At 40.9% G+C, this 26649-nt stretch overlaps 1 protein-coding gene across 1 annotated transcript in view; it reads right to left on the bottom strand.

The window, feature by feature from the left end:
• galnt9 (polypeptide N-acetylgalactosaminyltransferase 9) overlaps nucleotides 1–26649 on the bottom strand; it is a 106111-nt gene that overhangs the window by 10496 nt on the left and 68966 nt on the right. The window contains exons 7-9 of the mRNA XM_037778517.1: nucleotides 5512–5697; nucleotides 3645–3782; nucleotides 128–223 (exon numbers count right to left, since the gene is read on the bottom strand). Of these exons, the coding sequence (XP_037634445.1) occupies nucleotides 128–223; nucleotides 3645–3782; nucleotides 5512–5697 (420 nt within the window). The remainder of the gene's footprint in view (nucleotides 1–127; nucleotides 224–3644; nucleotides 3783–5511; nucleotides 5698–26649) is intronic.

Below are 26649 nucleotides of genomic sequence, written 5' to 3'. Positions count from 1 at the left end.
ATGAATCCACACAAAACATGGACTGGCTGACAGTTTAACTAATTGCATTACTGGCTGACGAACATGGCGGCTTAATGAACACAGCAGTGAAGATGGACACACAAACAGCTGATGAGTGTGGTCTGACCTGGGAGGACATGCCGTGGCACGGGTAGAGGATGGCTTTGTCGTCGTCCTCAGAGCCCTGGTCCAAGCAGTAGCCGCTAGCTTTGCTGTTCCTCACCTGAAAGACAACACAGGAGGTACAGGTACTACTATGAATGTTTATGAAGAGATTACGGTAGTTAGGAAGAGACAAGAGAGAAGGTGTATGGTAGATGGCAGGTGCATAGAGTTTTCCAGGGATGGCATACTTTTGTAGGCCAACCAGGAAGTTAGCATCGCCCTGGTTCCATCCACAAAAAGCCAATGGGATGTTTCCATTGGCTTTTGGATTATTGCAGAAAATAAGCTCTGTGGCAAACAAACATTCATGATATTTGCATATTTTGTTCAGCAAGATAATCTTCGCAAATGAACACCACTTTTATGATTTTTGAAGTGTAAATGCAATCGCCAGAAGTAAAAAGCTAACGTTAGACTTTAATCGAACTATACCATGGTCGCATCTGCGCAAGTATACACACCGAGGTTGTAAAGGCAGACGAGTCGACGTGATGATGTTTAGCAGTCTCATTAGGCCACTTGTTAGCAACCGCTTTTTTAAGACACATTAGAGGGACTGTTTGTAACTTCTTACACGTATAAATCATTGCGGGTCGGTGTCCCATGCTACGCTGTTCAGACTCAGACTCCAACACAAACTACACGGAAGCACCAAAACCACAAAATTATGTCTAGTGAAGACCGTCTTGCAAAACAGTGTTGGCCGCGGTCGGAAGATGCGGAGGAGACCGGAGCTTTGGTCTCCAGGGCCGGAGTCTCTGCTGTAGTCTTCTCCTCTGCCTGCTTGCCTGCCTGCCTTCACTCACACACCGCTCTCGTTCTCGCTCTTTCGCTCCACCTCTCACGTGCATGCGCGCACACTCCACACTGCAGAAGAGTTAGTTTAGCTCTGAGAATATCTAGTGAATGTACAGTGGACGTTTGTGCAGAAATAACTGCTGCAGCTCCTCCAGACCAACAGAGGTTTCCCGTGTCTTGTGAAGTGACGGCGCTCCGCAGCGAGAAACGTTATCGTACCTGTGGCACTCTACTGGCATCAGGATTAAAGGTTGTTTTCAACAAAGCGTTTTACAGGAACAGTTTGACATTTTGGAAAATATGCTAATTTGTCTTGCAGAGGGCTTTAGAGAAGCTGGTTGTATCTTTAGATTTTGCATACAAAAGCAGGAGTGGTATAAATCTCTTCATTGAACTGTCCGCAAGAAAGCAAGTAAGCATCAAAATGCTGCAATCTTGTATTAATCTAATCTCATCTCTCTCATCAGCTTCAGCTGCGTCAATTACGTCATCCTTTGTTAAGGAGTGACTAACCAACAAAAAGCAATTCCATTAGCATGACGAGTTTTACATGAGTCGTCATATTTAAACATTCTGCGATAGGTAGGAAATAAAGGTATCAGTAGAGAAGTGTGTATCAGTCAAACCCTAGTGTATATTAACATGGTGTTTTTAATAACAAGGATTTTGCTCAAAAACTGAACTGCTCAAAAAGTACTTCCTCTGTATTGGCTGCTGTGGTCACATTTGCCACAAAATTAAATCTGACATCAAATCAATTGCCAAGTGTTTATTTTAGGGCTGTCGATCCATTAAAACTTTTGATCACGATTAATCACAAATGAATCATATATTTTTTATCTGTTCAAAAAGTACCTTAATCGGGACAACATGGGTCAACATGAGCGTGGGCAAATATGTTTATGTAAATGTATGTATATATGTATTATTGGAAATCAATTCACGACACTAAACAATGACAGATATTGTCCAGAAACCCTCACAGGTACTGCATTTAGCATAAAAAATATTCACAAATCATAACACGGCAAACTGCAGCTCAACAGGCAACAACAGCTGTCAGTGTGTCAGTGTGCTGACTTGACTATGACTTGCCCCAAACTGCATGTGATTACCAAACTGCATGTGATTATCATAAAGGGGAGTCTCATGGGTACCAATAGAACCCATTTTCAGGAAAATGGCCATGACAGCTTTTCCTCTGCAAAATTTAGCTTAAGTTTTGAGCATTATTTATCCTCCTTCCTGACAAGTTAGTATGACGTGGTTGGTACCAATGGATTCCTTAGGTTTTCTAGCTTTAAAACTGAGCCCGCTACAACTTAAAAATCGTAAGTTGCGTTAATGCGTTAAAGCAATTAGTGACATTAAAACAAATTTGCGTTAACGCGTTATTAGTTAACTTTGACAGCCCTAGTTTATTTGTTTATTTCCCCTTGAATCATACATTTCCTTCCTGTGTGCGTGTTACACTCCCTGCTGCCTATCAGATCCAGTGTGGCTTGTTCACACAGCAGAGTCTTATATCATCTCAAAGTGATGACCTGGCCGTGACAGGATTTTATCATGCAGTGACCAGCACCACTTGTGTCTCTCCCTCTCCTCAAGGCCTCCAGATGGTGGGGTGCACTGAGTATGAGCTTTGCTTCTGTGTGATTTGAATGTGTACGGCTTCATTTCCAGGTTGTGACACATCTATCATGCGCTGTTGTCAGGGAAGGTTCCACTCAGCCGGTCTGGTCAGCATGGCCGAGTGCGGCGCTGATGCTCAGTGACAGATGAGACTCACTTCTGCTGCGGCGGCTGTGTGGCAACACAAGGCTTGTCGACAGATCTGAAATAGTGCCACTTAAGTGGCTGCCGCTCTGAGGAATCCATTAGCTGGGTGCCAGAGCCAAAAGCGGGCGGCAGGGGAAACAAATTCGCACAGCTTTGATGAGTCTGAAGGTTAATTTTGATGTATTCTGACATTGGATTTGCAGAGCATATTGATTCGCCACTGTTTTCCATTGTTGAAATTGATATGACGAAAAACGGTGCATTTCAGCAAACCTCCAAATAGTGTCTGACTCTGGAGGGTGTTCAATTCTTCAACCTGTCATAATCCTGTTTTCTTCCCCCACTGTGCTGAGTGCACAGCCAAGCCCAAAACAATCAAGTTGGAATGGAAAACTAATAAGTGTTTAATTAAAACTCATTCTGAGGAAATTGCATCTAATCCTGTGTGGTGATGCTGCATTGCTATAGCAACAAATACCTTTACCTTAGACTGGCTACAGTGAATTCATAGGTATTTTCTTTATAGTGGTGGATATGAGTCACTGCCATGATTGTTTATCTATACATATCAGCTCATGTTTGACCACCTCTTACTTGCAAAGGGTTTTGTACAAACTACAGCAGATATTAATCTAATATGTAAATCGCTGCTGACATCAAATGTTTCTCAAAAAAGACACAGAAGTCATAGAAAAGATCCTGATAATGAACAGTTCACAAATTAATGAATTCTCAACCACCTCATTTTCTGTATATATCATCTGTGGAATCAAATTAGCTGTCTCAGTTAATGCATCCTCTTCAAACCACAGCTCTGTAATAGAATTGCAGATGATGATGATGATGATGATATAGCAAAATCAACATGCGGAGTATTTCCAATAATCCTGTTAGTATCTCACCTCGCCGTATGTGATGGTGTTGTTGTAGATCCGCATCTCTGGGTAGACGTGCTCAAGGTACCAGCGGAAACTCCGACACTGCAGCCTCTTCCTTAAGGCCAATCGCTCCGAGACATCCCCGAAATCAACCCCGGGGTTCTGTCAACAAATGGTGCAAAACAAAGACAGAGAAAAAAAGAAGCTCTTAGCCAGCGGGCTCTTTACTTTAGAACCGAGTGAGAATATACTAGCTGCTGCTGCTGCTGGAGAAATGGAAGACGCGAAGAGTGTTGAGGTGCTGAGAGGACGCAACGAGCATTTAGTTAAGAGATGGATGGATGTGCCTGTCATGTGGGACCTTTATTGTTCTTTCATTAGACATGATCTGTGCTGAGCAAATTCTAATCAGCTGCTTAATTATGAGCCCTCACGGCCCTGCCTGCCTCATGGAGGTGGCTTCCCAGATTGATTAGGGGAATGCCTAATAGCTGCACTGCCTGGCACAGAGGCCTGATCCCGATACACACATACACACACACGCACACACACACACACACACACAAAGCCCATATCAGTATGTGCATATACAGTACACCACTTAAATGTGCATTAATATGCAAATAAACATATTCTGTATAGCCATAGAAAATATACATTACATGCGTATTAAAGGACAATGCTCTTCCTATAGAAATTGATGCAAACACACACACACACACACATACACACACAGCTGTCTGATTATTACCCGACACTGTTTCCAGGCAAATCCCTCTCATCAGTTTCCCCTCACTGTAGGAGTCTACAACCAGCTGCTGAACTTGCGTTCAACATCTGCTAATAATGAATTCTTTATTTGTACCATAAAGTGACACTAACAAATGCATTCAATTTCAGTGAGATGTTGTTTGGTATTTGGACTTGGGGCTCACCACTGTGGTGAATCATAAAGCCTTCCCCCCCACCACAGTAATTGTGCTCTCAGCGGGTCCCTCAGACAATAACAAGAATGTGTGATTGTGTATGGGCGGGTTAGGAGGGCGGGGAGGGAGGCTGGGAGGGGGGTAGATGGAATAATCGTAGCGTTAGGTCTTTGTACTGTACACAAAATAACTCTGCGCCACAGGACAGCCGAGGTAATAACGTGCCGTGCCACTGTGTTTGTAATTACACTAGAGAAGGGATGTGGCCTGATTGGCTAGTTTGTCAAAGTTGCCCCCCCCCTCCTCCTCCTCATCATCATGTCCTCCATGCTGCACTCACACAACGGCTACAACATTTCCCCAGCTGGTACTTCCTACCTGCACTTAGTGAGTTCTCATGTAATGATGTTTGTGCCAAATGTGTAGACGACATGCAGGCATCAGCAGCATATCAGACCTGTATGTGACCACCACACAGCCGGTTAGTGTTTTGTTATGAACAGCGGCGTGTTGTGTTTGGGCAGCGTTCAGAGGCCTTCGCTGACGTCCTTCACTGACAATCATCTCATTCTGCACGGCTGAAGAGGCAATTAGGACTCAATATTAAACTCTTTATTAATGAAAGTAGCTGTTTATTATTTTGCAGCCCATCTCAAAGACCCTTGAAAGCAATTAAACTAAACTGATGTGTGTAAAAATAGACTGATTAGACACGAGGCTCATCTCATTCACCACCTCTCTCATCTGTTTGGAGAGAAAACTCCGCCGCTTCCCCGCTCTGCCTTTGCTCTGCTGCCAGTGTGAAGGTCAAATGGGATGAAATCTGAATTTTGAATTTCTATTGACTAGTGTCTCCGGAGAGCCGGGCTGCATGTCTGAATGATCAAGTGAGAAGAGAAGAGAGGGTGCAAAAGGGAGCTCAGGATTTGAGGGAGGGCGCGATCTCAGACAGAGGAAAAACTTACGTTCATGGGAATGTTCCAGGCCATGTAGACGTGGGATTTGTACTCATCCATCCACACCTCGGCGGCCCGCAGGGCGTTGCGCTTAGCGTAGTAATCTATGTCGTTGTTGTAGGGCTTCTTGGTGCGCTCGATGTGGGCCACTCTGGCACATGGCAGGACTTCCATACTCCCTCCACACTGCCACACCTAAAGCAGACAGCAGCAGGAAATAGAGTCCATGTTTCAATCAAATGTGGATTCACATGGGAATGTTTTTACTTTTTTAAATACATTAACATTATAAGAATGAAAGATGCTTTATTTCCACTGTAAGTGCAATGGAAATTAAACTTGATTCATGTCACAAATCTGATGACTTTAAACTCAACGTCATAAAGTCAAAAAAGGTCTTGCACTCAGGACTTATGACTTCACTTTACTCTCTTGCTTTTAAACTCGAAATCAACTTTCCCAAGGCCCAAATATGAAAAATTATACCACTGAAATGCCTCCTTTTTCTCGCTCATGAGGCAGTCATCCTCATAAGCCCATTACTGAAAACAAACGCAATGTCTTCATCATATTTTGGCCAAAATGTAAGGCTTTAGAACACACTGATAATCAGGATTTAGAAGTGGATTATGCTGCAGTGAGTGGTTTAAGAAGTTTCTATGGACATATTGAGACTGTTTCTTCTACAGTGAAAATTTGTTGTGAGTGCATCTTGCATGTAGTCAAGCTAAAAACAGTTGCATTCCTCTGAAGAAGAAACCTACCTGAATATCAGGCAGCTCCTGTTTCCACCACAGGAACTTTCCCCCCAGAACTAAGAACGTTTTGAGGAACTCATTGCGTTTCGACCGAGAAATTACGTTCTGGGACATTTTATGGGGCATTTTTACCCCCCAAAACGCCCTGGTCAAGGGTGGAGTTTGCACACACACAGCATTGCTGCTTCAACGGCTTCAACTCGTGTACCAATTCATTCATAAAAAAGGAAGTACTTTAGTATCAATTTAAGACCATTTTAGGACGAGGGGAGAGCATTTCTCTTCGTTTGATAACAGTGAAAGTAAAGTTAGGCTCTGCTGTCGGCCTCCCAACTCATTAAAAAGTTCTTAGTTTAATTTTCCTCCACTGCATTTCATTCATTATATTCAACGTGCTTCAGTACATATATGCAGCAGTAAATATCATTGTCGTAGTGAGATGAAACCTTTAAATTCTTTTATTTTTATTTTTTACCCATTTATTTTTTTCCTTTTTTTAGATGAAACATGTGGACACACTGAACTGCAGGCTGCAGAGTGTGTTTACTGCTGTGACCACAAGCAGTCCTCGTCTCATATCGTGTTGCTTTTTCATACATCAGCGAACTAATTTGCTTAATCTTCGTAAATCTTTAGACAACGGTAGAAAACACAGATAACAGTGGGCTTTCATAGTTTTTGCCATTATTCCTCGGTAATGATAACATTGTACTCACAAAGTGAGATCTTGGAACACAGCAACAGTGCTACAACAAAGTTATTCGTGACAAGAAAGAGCAGTCAGAAAATCAGATAAATTGCAAAAAAAAGAAAAGTTTAGCTAGATTTTCTTAACCACTGTATTTTGGAGGTCAAACCAAAGGTAGGTACAGCCTTGCACAGGTTGTGTGCAGCCACGAATACGGCAAGCGCTGAAGGTCAATATTGACTCCGGAGCTTGGTCTGTAAACAGTGATGGATGTTTGCAACCTTTTTAAACAACCTCACCGCATTTCAAGATCTTTGCAATTTACTCAGTGAGTACAATCTAATTATTACCAATGGGAATGTCCAAAACCACCAAAATAACAGTAATCAACCAAAGTGTCCAAGGAAACCTTTTAAATCCTTTTTACCTACCCTTCTCCTCTGTCTATCTGCATGCTTTGTTTGTACAAAACAGTCATAATTTACCATGTTATGCTAAATTATTCCACAATACAGTTTCTATTGCTTCAGTTAAAATAAAATCTTGCTTTAAAGTGCACTCTAGGGAATAAGCTTGACATTTCGACCACTCATCACGCTGAAGCCCAGGAGTTAAAGGAGGAAAATACACACATATTCTTATCTTGAAACTATTCAGAGCAAATTTAAATACAGGGACAAAGGGTCAAACGTGCGTCTTCATTAATGCATCAGTTGCATCATGTTCATAACTGGATTTGCTGTAGTCATCTGCTTTCTTATGCAGCTTACTGATTAACATATAAGATGTATGCATGGACACACAGAACTCCGCTATTAAATATTCCAGCTCACAACAGAGCCCAAGCCAAATATACAAAACACAAAGTCCGTGCGATACATACAAATGGGAGCCGAGTGCAGCGCGCATAACGACCACTACACTATATTATCTCACAAAATTATACTTTTATCGAGCTAGTCTTTCTTTTAGGGCTGTCAATCCATTAAAATATTGAATCATGATTAATCACATGATTGTCCAGAGTAAATGACAATTAATCGCAAATAATACACTTATTTTTTTTATCTGTTCAAAATGTACCTTTAAGTGAGATGTCAAGTATTTAATACTCTTATCAACATGGGAGTGGGGAAATATGTTGCTTTATGCAAATGTATGTATATATTTATTATTGGAAATCAATTAACACAAAACAATGACAAATATTGTCCAGAAACCCTCACAGGTACTGCATTTAGCAATAAAAACATATGCTCAAATCATAACATGGCAAACTGCAGCCCAACAGGCTACAACAGCTGTCAGTGTGTCAGTGTGCTGATTTGACTATGACTTGCCCAAAACTGCATGTGATTATCATAAAGTGGGCATGTCTGTAAAGAGGAGACTCGTGGGTACCCAGAGAACCCATTTTCATTCACATATCTTGAGGTCAGAGGTCAACGGACCCCTTTTGAAAATGGCCATGCCAGTTTTTCCTGGCCAAAATTTAGCGTAAGATTGGAGCATTATTTAACCTACTTTGCGACAAGCTGGTATGACATGGTACGTACCAATAGATTCATTAGGTTTTTCTATTTTAATATGATGCCAGCATATTCTTGCTTTAAAACTGAGCCTGCTACAAACTAAAAGTTGCATTAATGCTTTCAAGAAATTTGTGGCGTTAAAATGAATTTGCGTTAGCGCGTTATTATCGCATTAACTTTGACAGCCCTGCTTTCTTTGACATGACACGCGTTTGCTTGATGCTGCAACTAGGTGATACTGTCCGTTATAGTCTGCTGAAGCGAGTGAAAGAGCGTGTGATAAATGGCTCTGTGAGCCTACGGCCCATAAATACAAAAGTCCTCAGAGAGTTGCCTATGACAAGCAGAAAACCCTGATACCTTGAGTGCTGTGCGTATGACATAAAGAGTGATATATAAAGCCAGGCAGTAAATATTTGTCATATTGAAAAGCATCTATCACAGCGGAAAGTATTGATTGATTGCAGATTCGGAGATGTTGTGACACTCGTCCGACATACTCAAGGTAAGTGAAAGAGAGAAAAAGTGTGCAGCATTTGAATTTTAAAACCCTCTCCGAAATAACAACCTCCATTGATATACAGTATGCAAATCTGCAAATCTGTGCCATGCTGTGGGAAAGTGGCCCAGCAGTTACACACTCACGCACCGCCATCAGAATGCCACAGCATATGGTAATGTCCTTCCAGCCGTACAAACTGCAGAGCCGCCACCACCCACAGTATCTTAATGATGATCACCACAATGCGTAACAGATGTTGTGATCCATTAACTTCTCTCTGAACCCAAAACGATGCCCCCTGCATGGTGTTAAAGGAGACTACTGCTGCAAAACTACTCTCTCAATTAAGTCCAGAGCAGGGGTGAAGACTGTGTTGAGCTGACCATGTTTATTTAATGCCACACGAGAAAATACAGCTTCTTCTACTTCAGGGCATGTTCACAATGATCATGTTTTGGAGTGATGTATTCAAACTTTCCTCCCATAGTTTTGTTCCCTTGGCCAGGCTAGATCAGTACAACTGAACTTATAATAACAAATCACAACCTCAGGTGTGAGCTTTCTCATCCTCCTCCTTCTCTCTGTGTAGTTCTTCTGTGCCAAGTGAGTATATTAAAACAACTACTCACCCCTAAATACAAAAGCTCTGAAGATGATTAAAATCTATTTGAAGATCTAGTTTGTTCTTAAAGTGGAAGTAGGCAGAATATTTTTGGCATCATTGGGCACAAATTCCATAATAACCTTTAAGCATATTGTAATTCAAGTGTTCTGAGAGAAAACTAGACTTCTGCACCTCCTCATGGCTCTGCATTCAGGCTTTAGAAAATCTAGCCTGTGACGGGAGACTTTGGCCAATCACAGGTCAATCATATCCGCAATGTTACACACACTCACACCTGAAAGCTTCCCAGTTCAACCACAGTCTGATCTGCTGGTTACTGTGCAGCTCCACTGGAGCGGTTGGGGTTAAGGGCCTTGCTCAAGGGCACCTCAGTGGCCCACCCAGATTTATCGATTTTATTGATATTAGGTAATTCCTAATTTGTTTCTTACTCCTTTCTATAGCAACTACTCTGTATTTTGTGTTTTTATCGTAACTTTCTAAAAAAGGATGTCAAAATAACATTAACATCATCATCCACCTCTGTTAAATCGCAGTGTTGAAACAAGCTGAGCATTTGTTAAGATAGCAAAAAGCTCAATCAATTCACCAGTGTAAGATCGTGTGGGCAGGCAAGATGTCTGAATCAGTAAGCCTTGAGCCATGTGGCCAAGTGTGCAGCATTCATGGAAATGAGACACTATCAAACATTTACCCAAGTCCCACTTACCATAATTAAAATTACCATGTCTCTGTAATGCTCAAGGGTGTATGAAGGCTTGTGTTTAATTGTACGTTAATAAAGGCATCCACCCTTTGTTATTCTCTCTTACCCCGAAGCCCTTAATTGCCCCCGGGTGCATCACCGGTGGAGTTCTCCAGAGCTGACCTGAGCTTAAACACCTCCATTGACTGGCTGACCCCCCCATCTTCACTGCTGATGATCCACAGTGACCCTGGCCTAAAAAATCCATTAGTACTTTGGAGTAGGCTTTACCTGCTTTGCTGCTTCCCATGACAAGTGCTGCCTTCCCACTAGAGCCTTCATGGTTGGTGCATTTATGTGGGTGTAAGTGCAATACCAATTGAATGGTAAGTCTTTAGTCCTTGCAGATCACTTTTTGTATCATAGTAAGCTCTGTGTAATGCCGTCTCTCCTTGGTTTCTTAATCCAGGTTTCCTGTTTGAAATCAATAGTGTGCATATGAACTGTATGTGTGTGAAAGTATCTGTGTGTGTTAAGTGCTTGCACACTCACGGATAATTGAAAATGTGTATATGTGTAATTGCAGTTAGCAGTTTGCCCGGCACTAAAAGCAAATTGAAGATCGATATTTTCTCAACCACCATTTCCAGGAGGTCAAAAACCTTAATAGCTAACTAGGCTTGTGAAACAGGCTTTAGTTTCTCTGCATCACATTAGGCTTCACGTAATGTCGTTCCAAAGAAGCAACGCTTAGTTTTTTTCAGTAATGAGGGAGAGGATTATTTTCTATTTTTTTCTTTCATATGGCATCAGTTCACTGCACATCATTACCAGTGTACCTCCAGACAGCTGATAATAATACTGTGTGGCTGTAATCATCTCAATAAGCACCATTTATTTATCACAACCTGGTGCTACAAATCACATGCTTGGTAAATTGCAAGAAACTATTTAATGCAACATCCAACAAAGAAAAATGCTGCCAATTTTGGTAGCTGTAGGTGTTCAGAGGTCCAAATACTTTTAGGACTGAAAAAGAAGAACTATTCCAAAAGTGTTCCAGGGCTGAAAAAAAGAAGATAACATTGCTGAATAAATTGAGCTGCTGTAGCTTCTTACATACATACTAAGCTCTGTTCACTTCTGGGAGCAGGGTAGAGTCTGAGGCGCTGTCTACAAGCCAACTGTAGGTGTTTTATCTATGCGGTTTACCCTGCTCATCAATCTCCCTCAGTATAATTAGAGTGACTGATTATATGTTTATACAATGTGCGTGAGAGTGCCAAAAACATTTCAAATGCTAAAATCACATCATATCAGAAGAAAGGGAATCTTTTTTGGAACTCATACAGTATGTATAACTTGCTGGACACCACATCAAATATTGCAGTTAGGGTTGAATGTAGTGGTGCTTCTCCGCGTTGACAGTATTTTACATCCGACTAAGATTGTGACTCTCTTCTCTGAGATCAACATCAGCGCACTACAGTGTTCGGTCTTTTTGATATGTGACAAGTGGACACCAGCATGGCCACTGCAAGGCCACCATGTCACTGAAAAGTCATTTCCATCTTCCCTCAACAGGTTCTTCTTTCACCTTCCAGCACCTCCTTTGGAGATTTGGTGGTCAGTACATTCAGACAACTACTTGATCTAACCATTTCTCCATAGGCATTCAGACCAAAAGGTAACCCTTAAAAGGCAAGGGGCCTGCATTGAGGAGGGTGTGTTGCTTCACGTACCAGTGAGACGATCAAATACGGTCCAGGAAGTTCAGTTTGAGTAATACATCCATGATTTTGAAGGATTATTGGAAGCCAAAACACTACACTGCAGTTTAAAATGCTATGACAAGACTTTGCAAAAAGTGAGTGTAGTTTCATTTGCAAAAAAAAGGGGAAACATTTTGTACTGTTTTTGTTTTTTTTCCAGAGCCTGTGCAACAAAACCCCGCTGAGTCAACACAGTGGTCTTATTGAAATGAATGAGGAGGATGTGTTTTTTAATGCAGCTCTAATATCAATTAAAACACAACTTAAGACTCAACCTCACTCCTTAGGCATCATTCAATCAGCTTTTGGTCTTGTATTCTGAATTCAGCAGTGTGGAATTTAACCAGTAATGTTATTGCAGTACTGCACTTAAGTACAAATTTGAGCTAATTGTACTTTGCTGGAGTCTTTTCCTTTCAGGCCACTTTCTACTTCTACTCCACTACATCTCAGAGGGAAATATTGTACTTTTTAATTCACCACAATTATTTGACAGCTTTAGAAATCGAGATTTTTGTATTCAAAACATACAAAGAGCTCGTAAAATGCTTTCTTCTAAATTAAACTACCCAACACTATATACAAGTACATTTTCACAAATATGAGGATTTGCTGCTTTTTCCTTTAAAATATTTTAATAATTTCAATATTTAAAATGTTTTCTTTTTTAATAATTTTTAAGTTTGTACTCTTGGTTTGACAAAACAAGCATTGTGATGATGTCACTTTGGGCTCTGGGAAATTTTAACGGCAGACAATAATCAAGCAGATTGATCCATAACAGGGCCACTTGCATTTACACGTTTTCGTGTTGGCTACCGTGTTTCTCCTACACGTTTGGCACACAGGAAGAAGAAATTTCAGTTGGTTGCAATCTGCAACCTCACCGCTAGATGCCGCTAAACCCTACACACTGCACCTTTAAGGAAAGTAACTGGATACTTCCTCCACCACTGGAATTCAGCTACCCGTCAGCTCTGGGTGCAGGCGTCAGGATCTGGCAGGGCCTCTCAGCTGCTTGACGTGCCAATAGTGTATCATTTGTACATAGTTCATTGTTGTAGACCGCACCTGCTCTATACACTATTTATTGGATTAGTTGACAGTTTCCCTGTACATGTGGAGTCTGTAACAGAGTGGAAAGATGCAACAGCGAACATCTGGTTACTTTGTTACCTTTATTTTCTGAGTGAGGAGATTATCTGGTGATGTGAAAAGCTAATCACAAACCACTAGGAAATCTGGTAGGTGAGGTAAATTTCTTCCTTGATTTAACAGCAAACAACCTGGTACAAGACATCTGCAGGTACTCAACTCTGCCTCTGCCATCAGTGCTTATGTGATCTTTTCAAACATGTGAGAGAATCACCGATCTGATGATTTGGAAGAAAAATCCCGACAGCAGATTGCGTTGCATTCCAGGACCGCTCATGACTCTATCCTGCAGCCTGTTTCTTCATAACCGGGGATTCAACGCATTAGCAAAACAAATCAGACCAAATGTCTGATATGTTTTCCTTCCGACAAAAAAGACGTAATAAGGATGCTTGTGCTTTTATGTTCACTCTGGAAATCATGCTAACGCCATGCTGAGAGCACCTCTGCTAATGACATGGTCTCACTTTATGTTGTTATTTTGCAAATCAACTAGAGAACTAGAGGTGGAGTCAATCACGCTAACTAATCTGAGTTGTGCTACAGTATATGCAAATCTGCTGCTATACTTACTTAATAATAAAATTGGAATACCTCGTTATTTAAATAAATTTACATATAAAAAGATCCTATAAACACATGGAACACATGCAAGAAAAAAATGTCAAAAAAACATATTGTACAGGGGAAACAGCTTCAAATGGAGGGATGACATGCTGCAGTTACAGGTTGTTCTTTTAAATATTCTAATATTATGGAAATATAATAGCATCTAAATACCAAATAAGATTGTTTTAATCTTTTACCTTAAGACATCCCACACACACGGGACCACAGGACCGCGTTTTGCCCAAGTTCATTTGGCAGTGACCCATCATAAAATTGCAGCCTGCATCATTAAGAGGAAGCACTTAACACAGAGCACTTTGATGTAGTGGTAATGTAATTGCTAATTTAATTTAATTGTCTCTGTACATGCAGTTAGTTAATTGCAGCTGGACCATTTGCGTGATAAGCTCCACGGGGCTACAGAAAACATCAGCCATAAAAAGCATAAAAGCTATTAACAGCAGTAAACAGGTTTCCATCAGCGCCATTACACAATACAATCAATAAACTGGGAAAATGCAGCACGTAGAGGCTCATGACGGGCATTTACACAGGCTTTGGACTTCAGATCCTGGCTATTTTCATGGCAAAAACAATATTAACATGTGGGTGAAAAAAGCCACTGAAACAACATTTACTCCATCATGGGCCAAACTCTTCACTGAAAGTGGATAATGTTTAAAACAAAAATAGGGCATCATCAGTGTGTCAAGATTGGAATTACTTTGCAAGGGATTGACTCAACCATTTCCATTAAAAACACAGTACAGTGCTGCTGATTGTTGACAAAATCTAAATAAACACTGTTGACAAAACTTAGGTTTGCTTCTGCATGTATACTCAGAGAAGGGAAGGTAAGTGTGACTAGTGGGCTACTAAATTAAACTAGTGTTGTTCTTGAAAATGTTGATGCTGCCAGGAATTCCAGGCCTTTGACCAGACTTATCAATTGGTCCCCGGTGCATCCACCCTGAAGGCTGGATTATGCTGAACTAGTTGACACATCGCCCAACCAAATTAGAAGGCAAAAGTATTTACAGCTGTTTCTAACAGCCACACTTGAAGGCAGCATGAAAAGCAGGTATTATACTGTTGCTCTCTGCGATTGGGCTTAGGTTAGGTTAGGTTAGGGTCATGGTCAGGTGTTATAGCGATAACTGCCTGGGGTTTGGGTAAGGTTGGGTGCAAGCCAAGCATTTCAGAAAAAGACTGGTTGGAGTTATGGATGTGTTTGGGCTCGGGTTAAAGGAAGTGGAAACACAAATAGATGGTGAACAGACATTTTCAGATAGTTTCATATAGTGACTAATCTCTATTCACATGCAATGGGACAAAATGTTGGCATCGGAAGCACTTTGGTTTCCGTTTGTAGTCCGAGTAGTATTGACCAATTATGTTCTAGAAGACTTTGGTTGAATGCAAGTAAAGAGTCAGAGTGGAGAGCAACAGAGGTGAACAATCCGGTCGTACACTTCATATTTCAACTCCAACTCCACTCTTGCATCTGAATTTGCTAATTGGACTGTAAACAATGAGCAGCGCGTGGGGAAGAAAGTATTGGCCCGGATATCTGTTGGCTACACCGGAACCCCAGAAATATAGCCCCTTGCTCCCGGAGGCAAATCCTTTGTCAGATCGATAGCCAGTGGGTTCTGAGATTGTGTGGTGACAAGTTTTGTAAAGAATGAAAAACGAGAGCCTCCTTTTCTCACCTCCGCACACCTGGCCAATCACTGTATGAAGAGTGTGTGAATGTCGAACTGTTGGTTTAGGTTACAGAAGTAGATGTGATGTCAGAAAGGTGTGGAGGAAGGAGACTCCAGGTGCTGTTTGACCTTCTGACAAGCACTTCTTTTATAGGTACCTTGAATATTAGCCCCTGATTTTCAATCCCTCCAGTGCAACTTTTACTGGAACTTCAAGGATGATAATATTACCAATTAGGCCTTTTCTCAGTCAGTGGTCAAAATGGAAAAATAGGGCAGAGGAGATGGAGCCACTGAGCAGCTACAGTAAGAGCCCAGATTGAAATGATGAAAGGGAGTGCTGAGGTCATGCAGACTTAATATAATCCCTCATCTTGGCAGACAGCTGACATATTTGACAGACAGGGAGGAAAATAACCCTGCAGCAGCAAACACAGGCCCAAAGTTTGCCCGGATGAGTGTAGCAGTAGCCTGGGGTCAACCAGAGTTCATCTCCACTCTCTCAGCCAGTCTGTGTGCATGACTGAAACGGCTCAGCCACAAGCCGATACCAATAGGTGTGAAGATGTGCGGGTATCTAATTTTAGCCGAGAGAAACATAATCTGGAGGTATTTTACTGCTCTGACGGACTGACTGATTGTCTGACTGTGTATTGATCTTTTCAAAAGGAAGAAGACACCTCATTCTGCCATCCACCTTAGCTAATGATAGCTTCCTATGGACGCTCACACACATCAGATTATTGACACGTTGGAGTCATGGTGCTGGTGCATGGTTTCTGCATCAGTTCATTTACATCTGGCACCACTGACAATATTTCCACTTGCCCAACAGTTATTGGAGATACAGTGGCCAAAGCTGCTTGCTATTCAACAAAGAAAATTAACATACTGAGTTGAAGTTTACTTATTCTGGTGAAAAACTTTGAGAACTATTCACAATTTAAGAAAAGAACAAGGCTCTTTATTATAGGTGTCGTATCGCAAAGTGAAATGTAGCAGCTCTGGTTCCTTCGGGGGTATTAATTGACTGCCAATCTACTTGCTTGCTTGAAGTTTCTTCACAAAACATCATGAAAATACATTAATTCCTCCTGCCATTTGTTCCTATCCATATGGAGCAGAAGATAATTACTACTGTGTCATTACTGCACTGTTGGCGGAACACTGGGAATTAACTTTATATAACTCATGTCTCTACTTTCAACAGCTCCTCCATTCATTTAGTATTCCTCTCAGCTAGCAAGGTGTCTTGCGATTATGGAAACTTTAGTGCAACTCTCTGTGGTTTCTTTTTCTGTCATTTCAAAATCATTATAAATAATGTCACTATAAGTAAATAAATCTAAATATCTATTTATTTTGTGGATATTCAAGAAGTTCAGTTTGTAGGCGAGTGACATTTCAAAACCTGAACTGATGATCTTCCCTCGGTGTGTCCGCTGCATTCAAAATTGATTGTGCACATGCATTAATCCAGCAGCTCTCCGTCCAGGTACTTGAGTACACATCCGAGCTGGTTTTCTATCCTACATGTATCAGCTACTAAATAACATTCATCTAAAATCCCAGGTGTTAAGTCGTTCCCTGACTAGACTGTAACACTTGAGAATAAAGATTGAAGAACCACTACATTATCAATACCAACAAACAAACAAACAAACACTTGAATATGTTATATGCTCTTACGTGGTATGACACAAACATGAGCATACAGTTTGTATTTTTCATTATTCGCTTTGATAAACTCACACAAAAAAATAGATTAGACATAAAAAAAAAACTATGTCAGCATGTCCACAATGAGAATGTCAAGTTACAGCCAGTATGTTTGCTCCTGTTCATTAAAGTCGAGATTAAATGAAAAATGCCTTTTTAACCCTTTTAAATCACATGAATAAATTGGGTTTTGAATTATTTTCAGAAAATCAGGCAAAGGCAAAGTTTATCATACTTGCACATTTTGTTCAGGAAGATAATCGTCACAAATGAACAACACTTATGATGTTTGAAGTGTGAGTGCACTCGCCAGAAGTAAAAAGCTAACGTTAGGCTATAAACGAACTACACCACGGTCACATGAACACAAGTATACACAAAGAGGCTGTAAAGGCGGACAAGTCGGCGTGATGACGTTTAGTAGTCTCATTTAGCCGCTCGTTAGCAACCTGTTTTTTTAAGACACGTAAAAGCTTCAAAATTAACCAGTTTATATCGTAGAACAAAATGTTAAAATCTCTTCAGCTTGTGTTAACCACAGACTGTATTTCAGGCATCTAACTAAAAACCCATAAAAGAAATCCATTGACTTCCAGACTAGGGAACCAGAAGTGCTAAAATGCTAACTCAGTTCTAGGTTTTAGGACTCATTCCTGCAGCACTCTGTACTCACAGTACAGAAGCTAAAGGCGCTCTAACTTTCGTTCACTGGGACTTTAACATAGAAACAGGAAGTGTATGGGTATGCAGCCAGACATTATGCCAACATCACATTTCTGGTCAGAACTTTCTCTACCAATGAAAGATCGCAAAACCTTCCACCGGCATTCTTCCATTTTTTGACCACATTGGGACAGTGGAACTGTCCCAATGGAAAGCTGTACACAAAACACTGACATATTATCATCTTCAAAGTCACTATGCTGAATGTGTTAGAAAACATCTGCCTACAAATCCAGCGCACATGGAGCCACATTAACATTTCTTTAAAGTAATGTTTCTATCCACCGGATGAATGTAAGTCCAGTCTACTTCTAGCTCTGGTTTGCTCTCCTCTAACTCCTGAGGGACAGATCTGCCTTTTTAGCTTCTAAATGCTAAACTACGTTCACCAGCCACTTGCTAACTTTGTCTGTCTGCTGTTTGGTGCTGGGCAGGCAGGGTACGGTGGGTTTATCAGAGCTAATTAGAGCAGTGACACTAAACCAAAAGAATGATCTGAAAGATGCTAAAATGCACCAAGCTCCAGTGCCAGTAGACTCTAAACAAAAGCACTTTATGTATTCTGATTAAAGTTGGTGGATTCGTAACACAGAACTGTCACAGGACTACCTTCAAGTTCACATGGAAATTTTCACAATTAACCTGGAAGAAAGCCATCCACAGACTTGTTGTATCCACTTGAGATAATGAGTTGTGTGTGCTCGGCTGCATCTGGGGAATTTTACACGTCCCTGTTTTTAATTGAAATGCTCTCCACTCTGCAATCTTTATACCCAAGGGATGTCTTTATGCGGGATAATATCCCAAAAAGTCTCAACCGTTTCAAAGAAATGCCAGGAAATGCTTGTTGAGTGTGCAGGCCAACCAGACTGCATGTTTATATCTTCTCTCATCCGTTTTTGTTTTAAGGTTATGGGGTGGAAAGACATTAAGTCATTGTGACAAACATATACAATATAATAGAAAGTAATTTTATGCGGTACAGTGGACACAATCTGTGTTGAGTTCCCTGTGATACTGTATGCTGAACCATCGCTGTGCTGGCAAAACTGTTATTAGACACAGAGAAGGCAGAATATATTGAAACAGTGATGGAGCTAACCTTTTTCCTTATTTAGAATCAGCTCTGGTGTCACTATCTATTCTATGCGATGTTTATTCACACCAACACTAATTTCCAGTACTGAAAGCTGTGAATATCACACAGTAGCAAGTCATTTTTCAAAGCTGTCGTGTGAGTGAGAAGAATATCAACAGGAAAATACAGAGGTAACATTATAATGTGAGGGACGACAAACCGCCTGGTTTATTAAGTGAAATATATCACGCTGCATAAAGGAATTCATGTGCCATTCGGTTTTTTTATCTTGTAAAATTAACAGTTTAAGAGGATCTCAAAGCACGGTGCTTCCATTTCACATTGGCATTTGAAGAGTTAGATGTGCATTTAGTAATTTATGACTTCATCGACCTCCATCAGCAAAAGACATTGACAACATTGACAGGTCTCTGGCACGGCTTACATTCTTTAATTACCATAAATAATACATTCCCTATTTTTTACAAAAGCACAAACAAGCTAGCTAATTAGGACAGAGCCCCAACAGCATAACATCTAGTTAAGATGTTAACAAGTAGACTATTCAGAATAACAGTGTGCTGTAATAATTGTATTTTTAACAGTGTGTGTTGGAGGAGGGTGGACAAGAAAAGCAGAAATCTGAGCAGCTAGCAAAGTATACCCTGAGTCACCGAGGTGACACGGAGCCTGATCCTGAATTAATGCACTTAACATTTGACGGATGTGTTGCAGCTTAGTAAATGAGCCTTCAATAGCCTACAACCTGTTCTAGTTTCTTTACAATGTGTATTTAAAATAAAGACTGGTTAATAGTTTGACATTCTGGGAAATACGCTTATTTGCTTTCTTGTCAAGAGTTAGATGAGAGGACATACTCTTTTTTCTATGCTAAATTTGAAGCTACAGCTACCAGCTGGTTAGCATAAAGACTGGAGACAGGGGTTAACAGTTCAAAGGCTCTGTTCAAAGGTAACACAATCTGCCTTCCAGCACCTTCTAAACATCATTAATTAAGACTTCATATCTTATTTATCCAGGAAGGTTACTGCTCCCAGCCAAGACATTGGCCTGCACAAAACCACTCCTAAAACCACACAGTGATTTATTTTCCACACTTCTGTTTTTGTATGAATTAACAAATGTAATATGATGTTTAATTTGGGAGCTTTGGTCGCAAAGAACGTACTGTATATTGCCAAGGAGTGAAAGTCAATAGTTTGTTTCATTGCAACATCAGCGCACAGCAGCAGAGCTATGCTGCCGCCATTTTGGACTAAAAAGCGACTACCGATCGCCGGTAAAACATCCACCTACAAAGTGCCGTATAATAGTAAAACAAAATTATTTCTATTCTATTGTCATATACCAAAATGGCCTGTGTTGAAATATAAAATATTATAAATATAATAAACATTTCAGTCCAAAATGGCATGCAGCGGCTGTTGTCAAAATTACACCGGAGTTTCGTCCCTTTGCTTCTATACTCTTTGTTAGAGGTGTATTTTTTGACCTTTGGACGGAGCCAGGCTAGCTGTTTCCCCCTGTTTCTAGGCTTTGCTAAGCTAAGCTAACAGGTTACTGGTACTAGCTACATATTTACAGTACAGAAAAGAGAGTGGTATTGAACATGAGAAAAAAATACTATTTCCTGTTCTATTCTTTTTGTTACCCATGCCAGAGTACAGAGTGTTTTTCTATTAACATTTTTCCACCACCTGTTGACTTTCTGTGGACATCTTCCCTAGTTAGTTAATATCTCACACTGGACAGAAGCACTGCCATGCTAGCCTCCCCCGTTCCCTTCCTCTCAAGTCTTGTGTAATGATGAGTGATGTTTCAAAGCGTTGGGAACTGAAGGCTCCCTCCTCCATTGAGAGGCTGGATATGAGCCACTCCCCACGGCCCGTCACTTCATTTCATGCCTTCTTTTCCTGCCTCTCCTCCTCATACATCCATAAAATGGAGGATGTTGATGGAGAGAGATACAAAGGCCCTTTTAACTGTGCCTGTCAAAAGCTAATTCCATCCCGTTGCTGCCCTTCGTCTTTGATATGCCCGCCGATTTGCTGGTGCGACCAAATCAGTGCGTGCTCGTACTCTTCAAATACTTTGGCCTTGTCAGATGCTTTCAAGATTTCAACCTGAGTCTGAGACATCTAACAGAAACAATTACGTGAAGGGATTAACTAATGCTCAGATAATGAATGGGATGAGCCAATCTGTGCTTGTTAAGTGCTACTGTATTTCCTGGTAATGATACCATCCAGAGAGGCCTTTTGATGCTTCTCTCTATATCAATTGTACCGAATAGCAGAAGGATGTGAAATGCACAATTCATCTAAAATGATCTTAATTAGCTTGTCAAAATGTGCTCAAATTAAGGTGGGAGTATCTGCAGTCACTCTTGAAAGAGGTTTTTAATGAAGTTTATGATTCACATGGATAATAGGCAAGCTGACAAGGTCTGTCTAATTACTTATCCCTTTGGCCCTGAACACCAAAGCAGCAACTCTCTGATGTACGCTGATGCTCAGGAAGCCATGTCATCTTTCCAAAGCCATTTCAGGCTGAGGCTGAGGAGTATGCTACATGTCACTGTTAAAAGGCAAACATAAAGTATACTTTCCAAACACACAATCTGTTGAGGCGTAAATTACGGATATAGCCTGGATGAGCAGGACCTGAAGTATAAGCAAGACAATATAAGTCTTGAATTATCTATGCATGGAACGCATAGATGCATAAATGCAAATCACCAACATGTTTTATAATGTCAGCTGATTGAATGCAAACCCATACGGTGAATTCCACAACAACACAAAGCATATGCAGAGCCGCTCCACTTCGCCATATGTCGGCAGTAAGTCCTTCAAAGGCCTGCAGTAATTCCTCAGAAACAATACTTTGTCTGAATGTTGTATATGCAACTTTTACAGCCGCATCTATTCTCACTTGTCTCTCCTCGGATGCAAGGCTGGAATGTTCAGTAATGAACCATGGAGTAAGTAAACCTGAGTCCATTAAGCCCTAACGGATTGATTCAGCCACTAAATAATGCAGGCATTGAAAAAGACAAATGCCTAATCAATATCCGATGCTATTGTTACCTTTACGTGGGCTGTATTGATGGAGAGAAGATGGTTCCGCCCATGTTGTAGCTCTGTTGTGAGAGAATGAATCAGTCATGTAGCAGGAATGGGACGAGAAAACAGAGCAGGGTTGTCGTTAAGGCTAACTACTGTCAAAGACAAAGCACAGTCGAGACGAAAGGAATACTGAGACCAAACAAGCTCCAGACCAAGTCAAGACCATGACTGCCAAAAACTGAGTCTTCTCCCAACTTAAACTAGTCTTTAACCAGCAACCATTAAATGGCATTTCTTTATTCGCAGAGGATAGAAAGTACTACAGCCCTGTAATAGATACAATGTGTTATATATGCGGAGGTCAATAAAGGATACTCTACTGCACCATATGTAACTACCAGATTGTTTGATATACGATGCCTTGTCCACAGCATTCCTCATTATGGCATTTATCCAATAATTCTCTGCATTTGTCCCCTCCATTTGATTAAGTGTAATACCAGGATTCCTCAGAGGCCCAAGATTTGTTCTCATCTTTGGAATGACTCAGTTTGTAGGAGAGGGCTCACATATGGTCAGCGCCCGACGTCATTTGCTGCTTGATGGACATGGGCACGCCGGTGATTTTGAAGCTGCCAGAATGGCTGGTGTCCACAGATGGCTGGGGCTTCATGCCGCCTCGTAACGACGTTCCTGCCCTTTTCAAGGTGACTTCTTCGAAGGCAAGCAACTACAGAGGTTTGGTCAGCCGTTCTAATGGGGTGTATGTCGGAAATGATTAAGGTACAATCTGTATGATCTGAATGATCCTGTGGGTAATACGTAACACAACCCACACACCAGCTCAAGAGAATTCTTGGTGCGGTATGTTATGAATGGGCAGAGAGAGCGCACGCTGCTCTGCTGTTCCCAAAAGGAACCGGGCTTATCAGGAAGTAAGTTGCTCTGGGCTTATCCTAGCAGCCCCCTGATAACTCATTGTAGCCTGCAGATGACATTAACATTTACTCTGTTAGTCCTGGTAACGGATCAGTGTCAAGTCCTGCATTACCATCATGTTGCTGCATCCTTTTCACAAAGTTGACAGCAAACCACAACAACAACACACCCAACTGTCAGAGGCCCTGTACTTGAGATTTATGAGCTAGGCGGATTGAATGAAGATGATTTCACCACCGAAATGAAGCAAGATGAACAGCAGTACAGTAAATCCCATAGTTTTAGGATCACTATCTTTGAAAAGCAGAACCAATGTGTATTTGTCAGGAATCTTGCGTTCTGCTGATTCTCAATGTAAACCTGGATTTGCCGCCCTAGACACCTAAAGCTTAGGCGTATTAAACATGATATATGTGCTTTAATTACATTCTCCACGGTAACTGTGTTTATAGTCTTTCATTATCTTGTGATTAACTGTGATACAAGCGACGGTGGGAAAGTCCGCCTTGTTACCATACAAAACTAAATATGGGTCTATTCTGAACCATCACTGTATTCATAGTTTCTGCAATGAGCAGAGGGTTTGCAGTGGAGATGTCTTGACTAGATGTGTGTTACTGATAGAGCTTTGGTTCTCTGCCCTAACCCGATTGGGCCTGACCCGGTTGTGCTGATCATTCGGTAAGGCGTATGTCGGAGATTGTGTCACAAATGTCCAGCCTGGTCACGCATGTGACACACTAATGTGAAAAGCAGAAGCATGTAATACGGATGTCATTCTTGCTTTAGGCTTGTCATATTCATGCCATGTAGTCTGTACTGACTGCCATGTGATGACGTAGACTCTAAGGGGAGAAAGACGGCGGGTGGAAGGGCAGGTGGATGGGTCCAACAAATACAGGACTTTCAACCAGGAGACCGGTGTTCGAGACCAGTGTTATGTTTTGTAAGTTACGTTTGTGACGTTCATCACTGCTTCCGTAGTGATGTAACGTTGTTTCCTAACGAATTTTACTTAGGTTATGTACATATTTGAAGCCCAACCATGATGTTTTTTCTAAACCTAAGTGAGTGGTTTTGTTGCCCCCTACTGGTACTGCACCTTAATACTTGCATGTAATATTTACGCCTTGGCGAGGTAAAATGGAACACTGACACGCTATCCTCTTGTGGACAGGCAGGTCTATTACACGCTTTGACGAGATAACGGGGTGAAATATCTGTCACCGCACTGAAAAGACTTTAGCTGATTTGAACTTGTAATTAGGGCTGTAACTCGATTAAAATACTTAATCGCGATTAATCGCATGATTGTACATGGTTAGTCGCACATTTTTCATCTGTCCAAAATGTACCTTAAAGGGAGATTTGTCAAGTATTTAAAACTCTTATCAACATGGGAGTGGGCAAATTGTCTTGCTTTATGCAAACGTATATATATATATTTATTATTGGAAAGCAATTAACAACACATGACAATGACAAATATTGTCCAGAAACCCTCACAGGTACTGCATTTTACATTAAAAATATGCTCAAATCATAATCAAACTGCAGCCCAACAGGCAACAACAGCTGTCAGTGTGTCAGTGTGCTGACTTGACTTGTCCAAAACTGCTTGTGATTATCATAAAGTGAGCATGTCTGTAAAGGGGAGACTCGTGGGTACCCATAGAACCCATTTTCATTCACATATCTTGAGGTCAGAGGTCAAGGGACCCCTTTGAAAATGGTAATGGTAAAATGTGGAACAAACTGTATATGGTATATCGGTATATAGACATGCATGAGGTTGGTGCAGTATGTTGTATTGTCATCACACATTTCACAAAGCAACACATCTGGAGTGTGCCAACTCCCTTTGAATTCATTTGTATCTACAAATGAAGGTGGCTTGTGGGGTTAATCAGCTGTGTTAAAGTGTCCAGCGGGCAGATGTTCTCAGAATAAACTAAAAGCAACATCTGATTGCATCTACCAACTGCTTTGAAGCAGCACCTGTTATTGTGCCGCCTGAAATAATGCTTACTGGCTCATCTTAATTTCGCAGTTTGTTTATTTATTCATCTATTCTTTTTCATTTAGCAAAGTTAATATCTGGAAGAAAAAAAATAGATGGGCTGTGATATGAGTGGGTGGCATAAGATGCAGCATACTGTAAGATGGGCTCTTGGGTTTTATTGTCTGGTTGACTGATAATCGATGCATCTTCATCAAAAGATAATCCATCTTTTAGCTAAAGGATGATACAGTTAAACCATAATATACAATATCTGACCATGAATAAATGTTCTTTACGATATACTGTGTCACAATAAGGATTTGGAACATTTTCCATTTCCTTTTGATTTGGAATAAACTGGAGTGTACTGCATAGAAGCTGAATAGAAGCTGTACAAAAGTACTAGGAAGTAGTAGGAAGACTTTTGGCACGAATTGTAGTAATTTGGCACTAAGGGTTCCAAAATACCTTAAAGGCTCCGTGAGCTGTGTATCACAGCCACTGCTGCAGCTCCAACTGTTAACCGTTTTGGTGAGTCAAACTAAAATTAACTTCCTGTTAATCAGGACAGTGATGCAGCAGAACAGTTCACAACACCACCACTCACCTTTGTCTTTCACCTCACGCAGTATCTCTCTCATTCCCCCCTGGGGAGGTGTCTCTCACAGTAATAGACACTGTACTCTTGAAATTAATTTCTGAATTATGTATAGTGGTCAATTTTCTGTTAAATATTTAATACATAAATTTGATGAAAAATCTAATCTGAACCCAACATAGTCAATGTACTGAACTGTTGTACTGTAACCTGTCATCATACTGTAATAACTCTGCTGGAGATGTGGAGGGGACATAGTGAAGTGTAATTATGTCCCACTCCTGTCTTGCTGTTGGTCCTGCTAGACTTTAATTAGCTCCATTCTCCTCACGACAGAGAGATTATGACCATATGCCTCGAGGCCCTGCCCAGGTGGTTATGGAGACCAGGCTTCAAAGAAAAAAAAAAAGAATAATTTTTTGGTTCATTACTTCTGAAAGGAGTTCCTGGTGAGTTTAATAAATGTCATTGAGACAAGCAGGCCACCCAATGAGATCACACTTGAGTTTTTTTGGATTTGGAAGTGACTGATTGTTATGAGAATGAGACAGATTTCATAAAGCAGTTTGGATGGTTTCCCGGTGGCGATGTGAGCACATGGACATACTGTGTGTGGTAAACCCATCTAGACTCAGATTGGCCTTTATTGGCAAAAAAAGAGGCTGTTGGATGAAAATATTTATTAACCAAATTAGTACACGTCAAAGTGTTTGGATGAAACAGACGACTGAAAACGCAGCTGAAACATCGCATGTGTAGACCAGTGGTTCTCAACCTGGAGGTCAGGGGGTTGAAAGATAATTTATGGGGGTCGCCAGATGGTTGATGGCTAAACAAAACTGTCACCACAAACAAAGCATTATTTATTTAGCCTACATTTATCGATCAGAATATTCACAATAAGCACTCAAAATCAGCACGGGGGAGGCACGTAGAAACAGCTGATTACGTCGGGCAGAGGGGAGGG

Source organism: Sebastes umbrosus, chromosome 8, assembly GCF_015220745.1.
Source record: "Sebastes umbrosus isolate fSebUmb1 chromosome 8, fSebUmb1.pri, whole genome shotgun sequence".
Classification (NCBI taxonomy): domain Eukaryota; kingdom Metazoa; phylum Chordata; class Actinopteri; order Perciformes; family Sebastidae; genus Sebastes; species Sebastes umbrosus.
The sequence above is the reverse complement of the archived record's forward strand: the minus strand, read 5'-3'. Positions and strand labels throughout refer to the sequence as shown.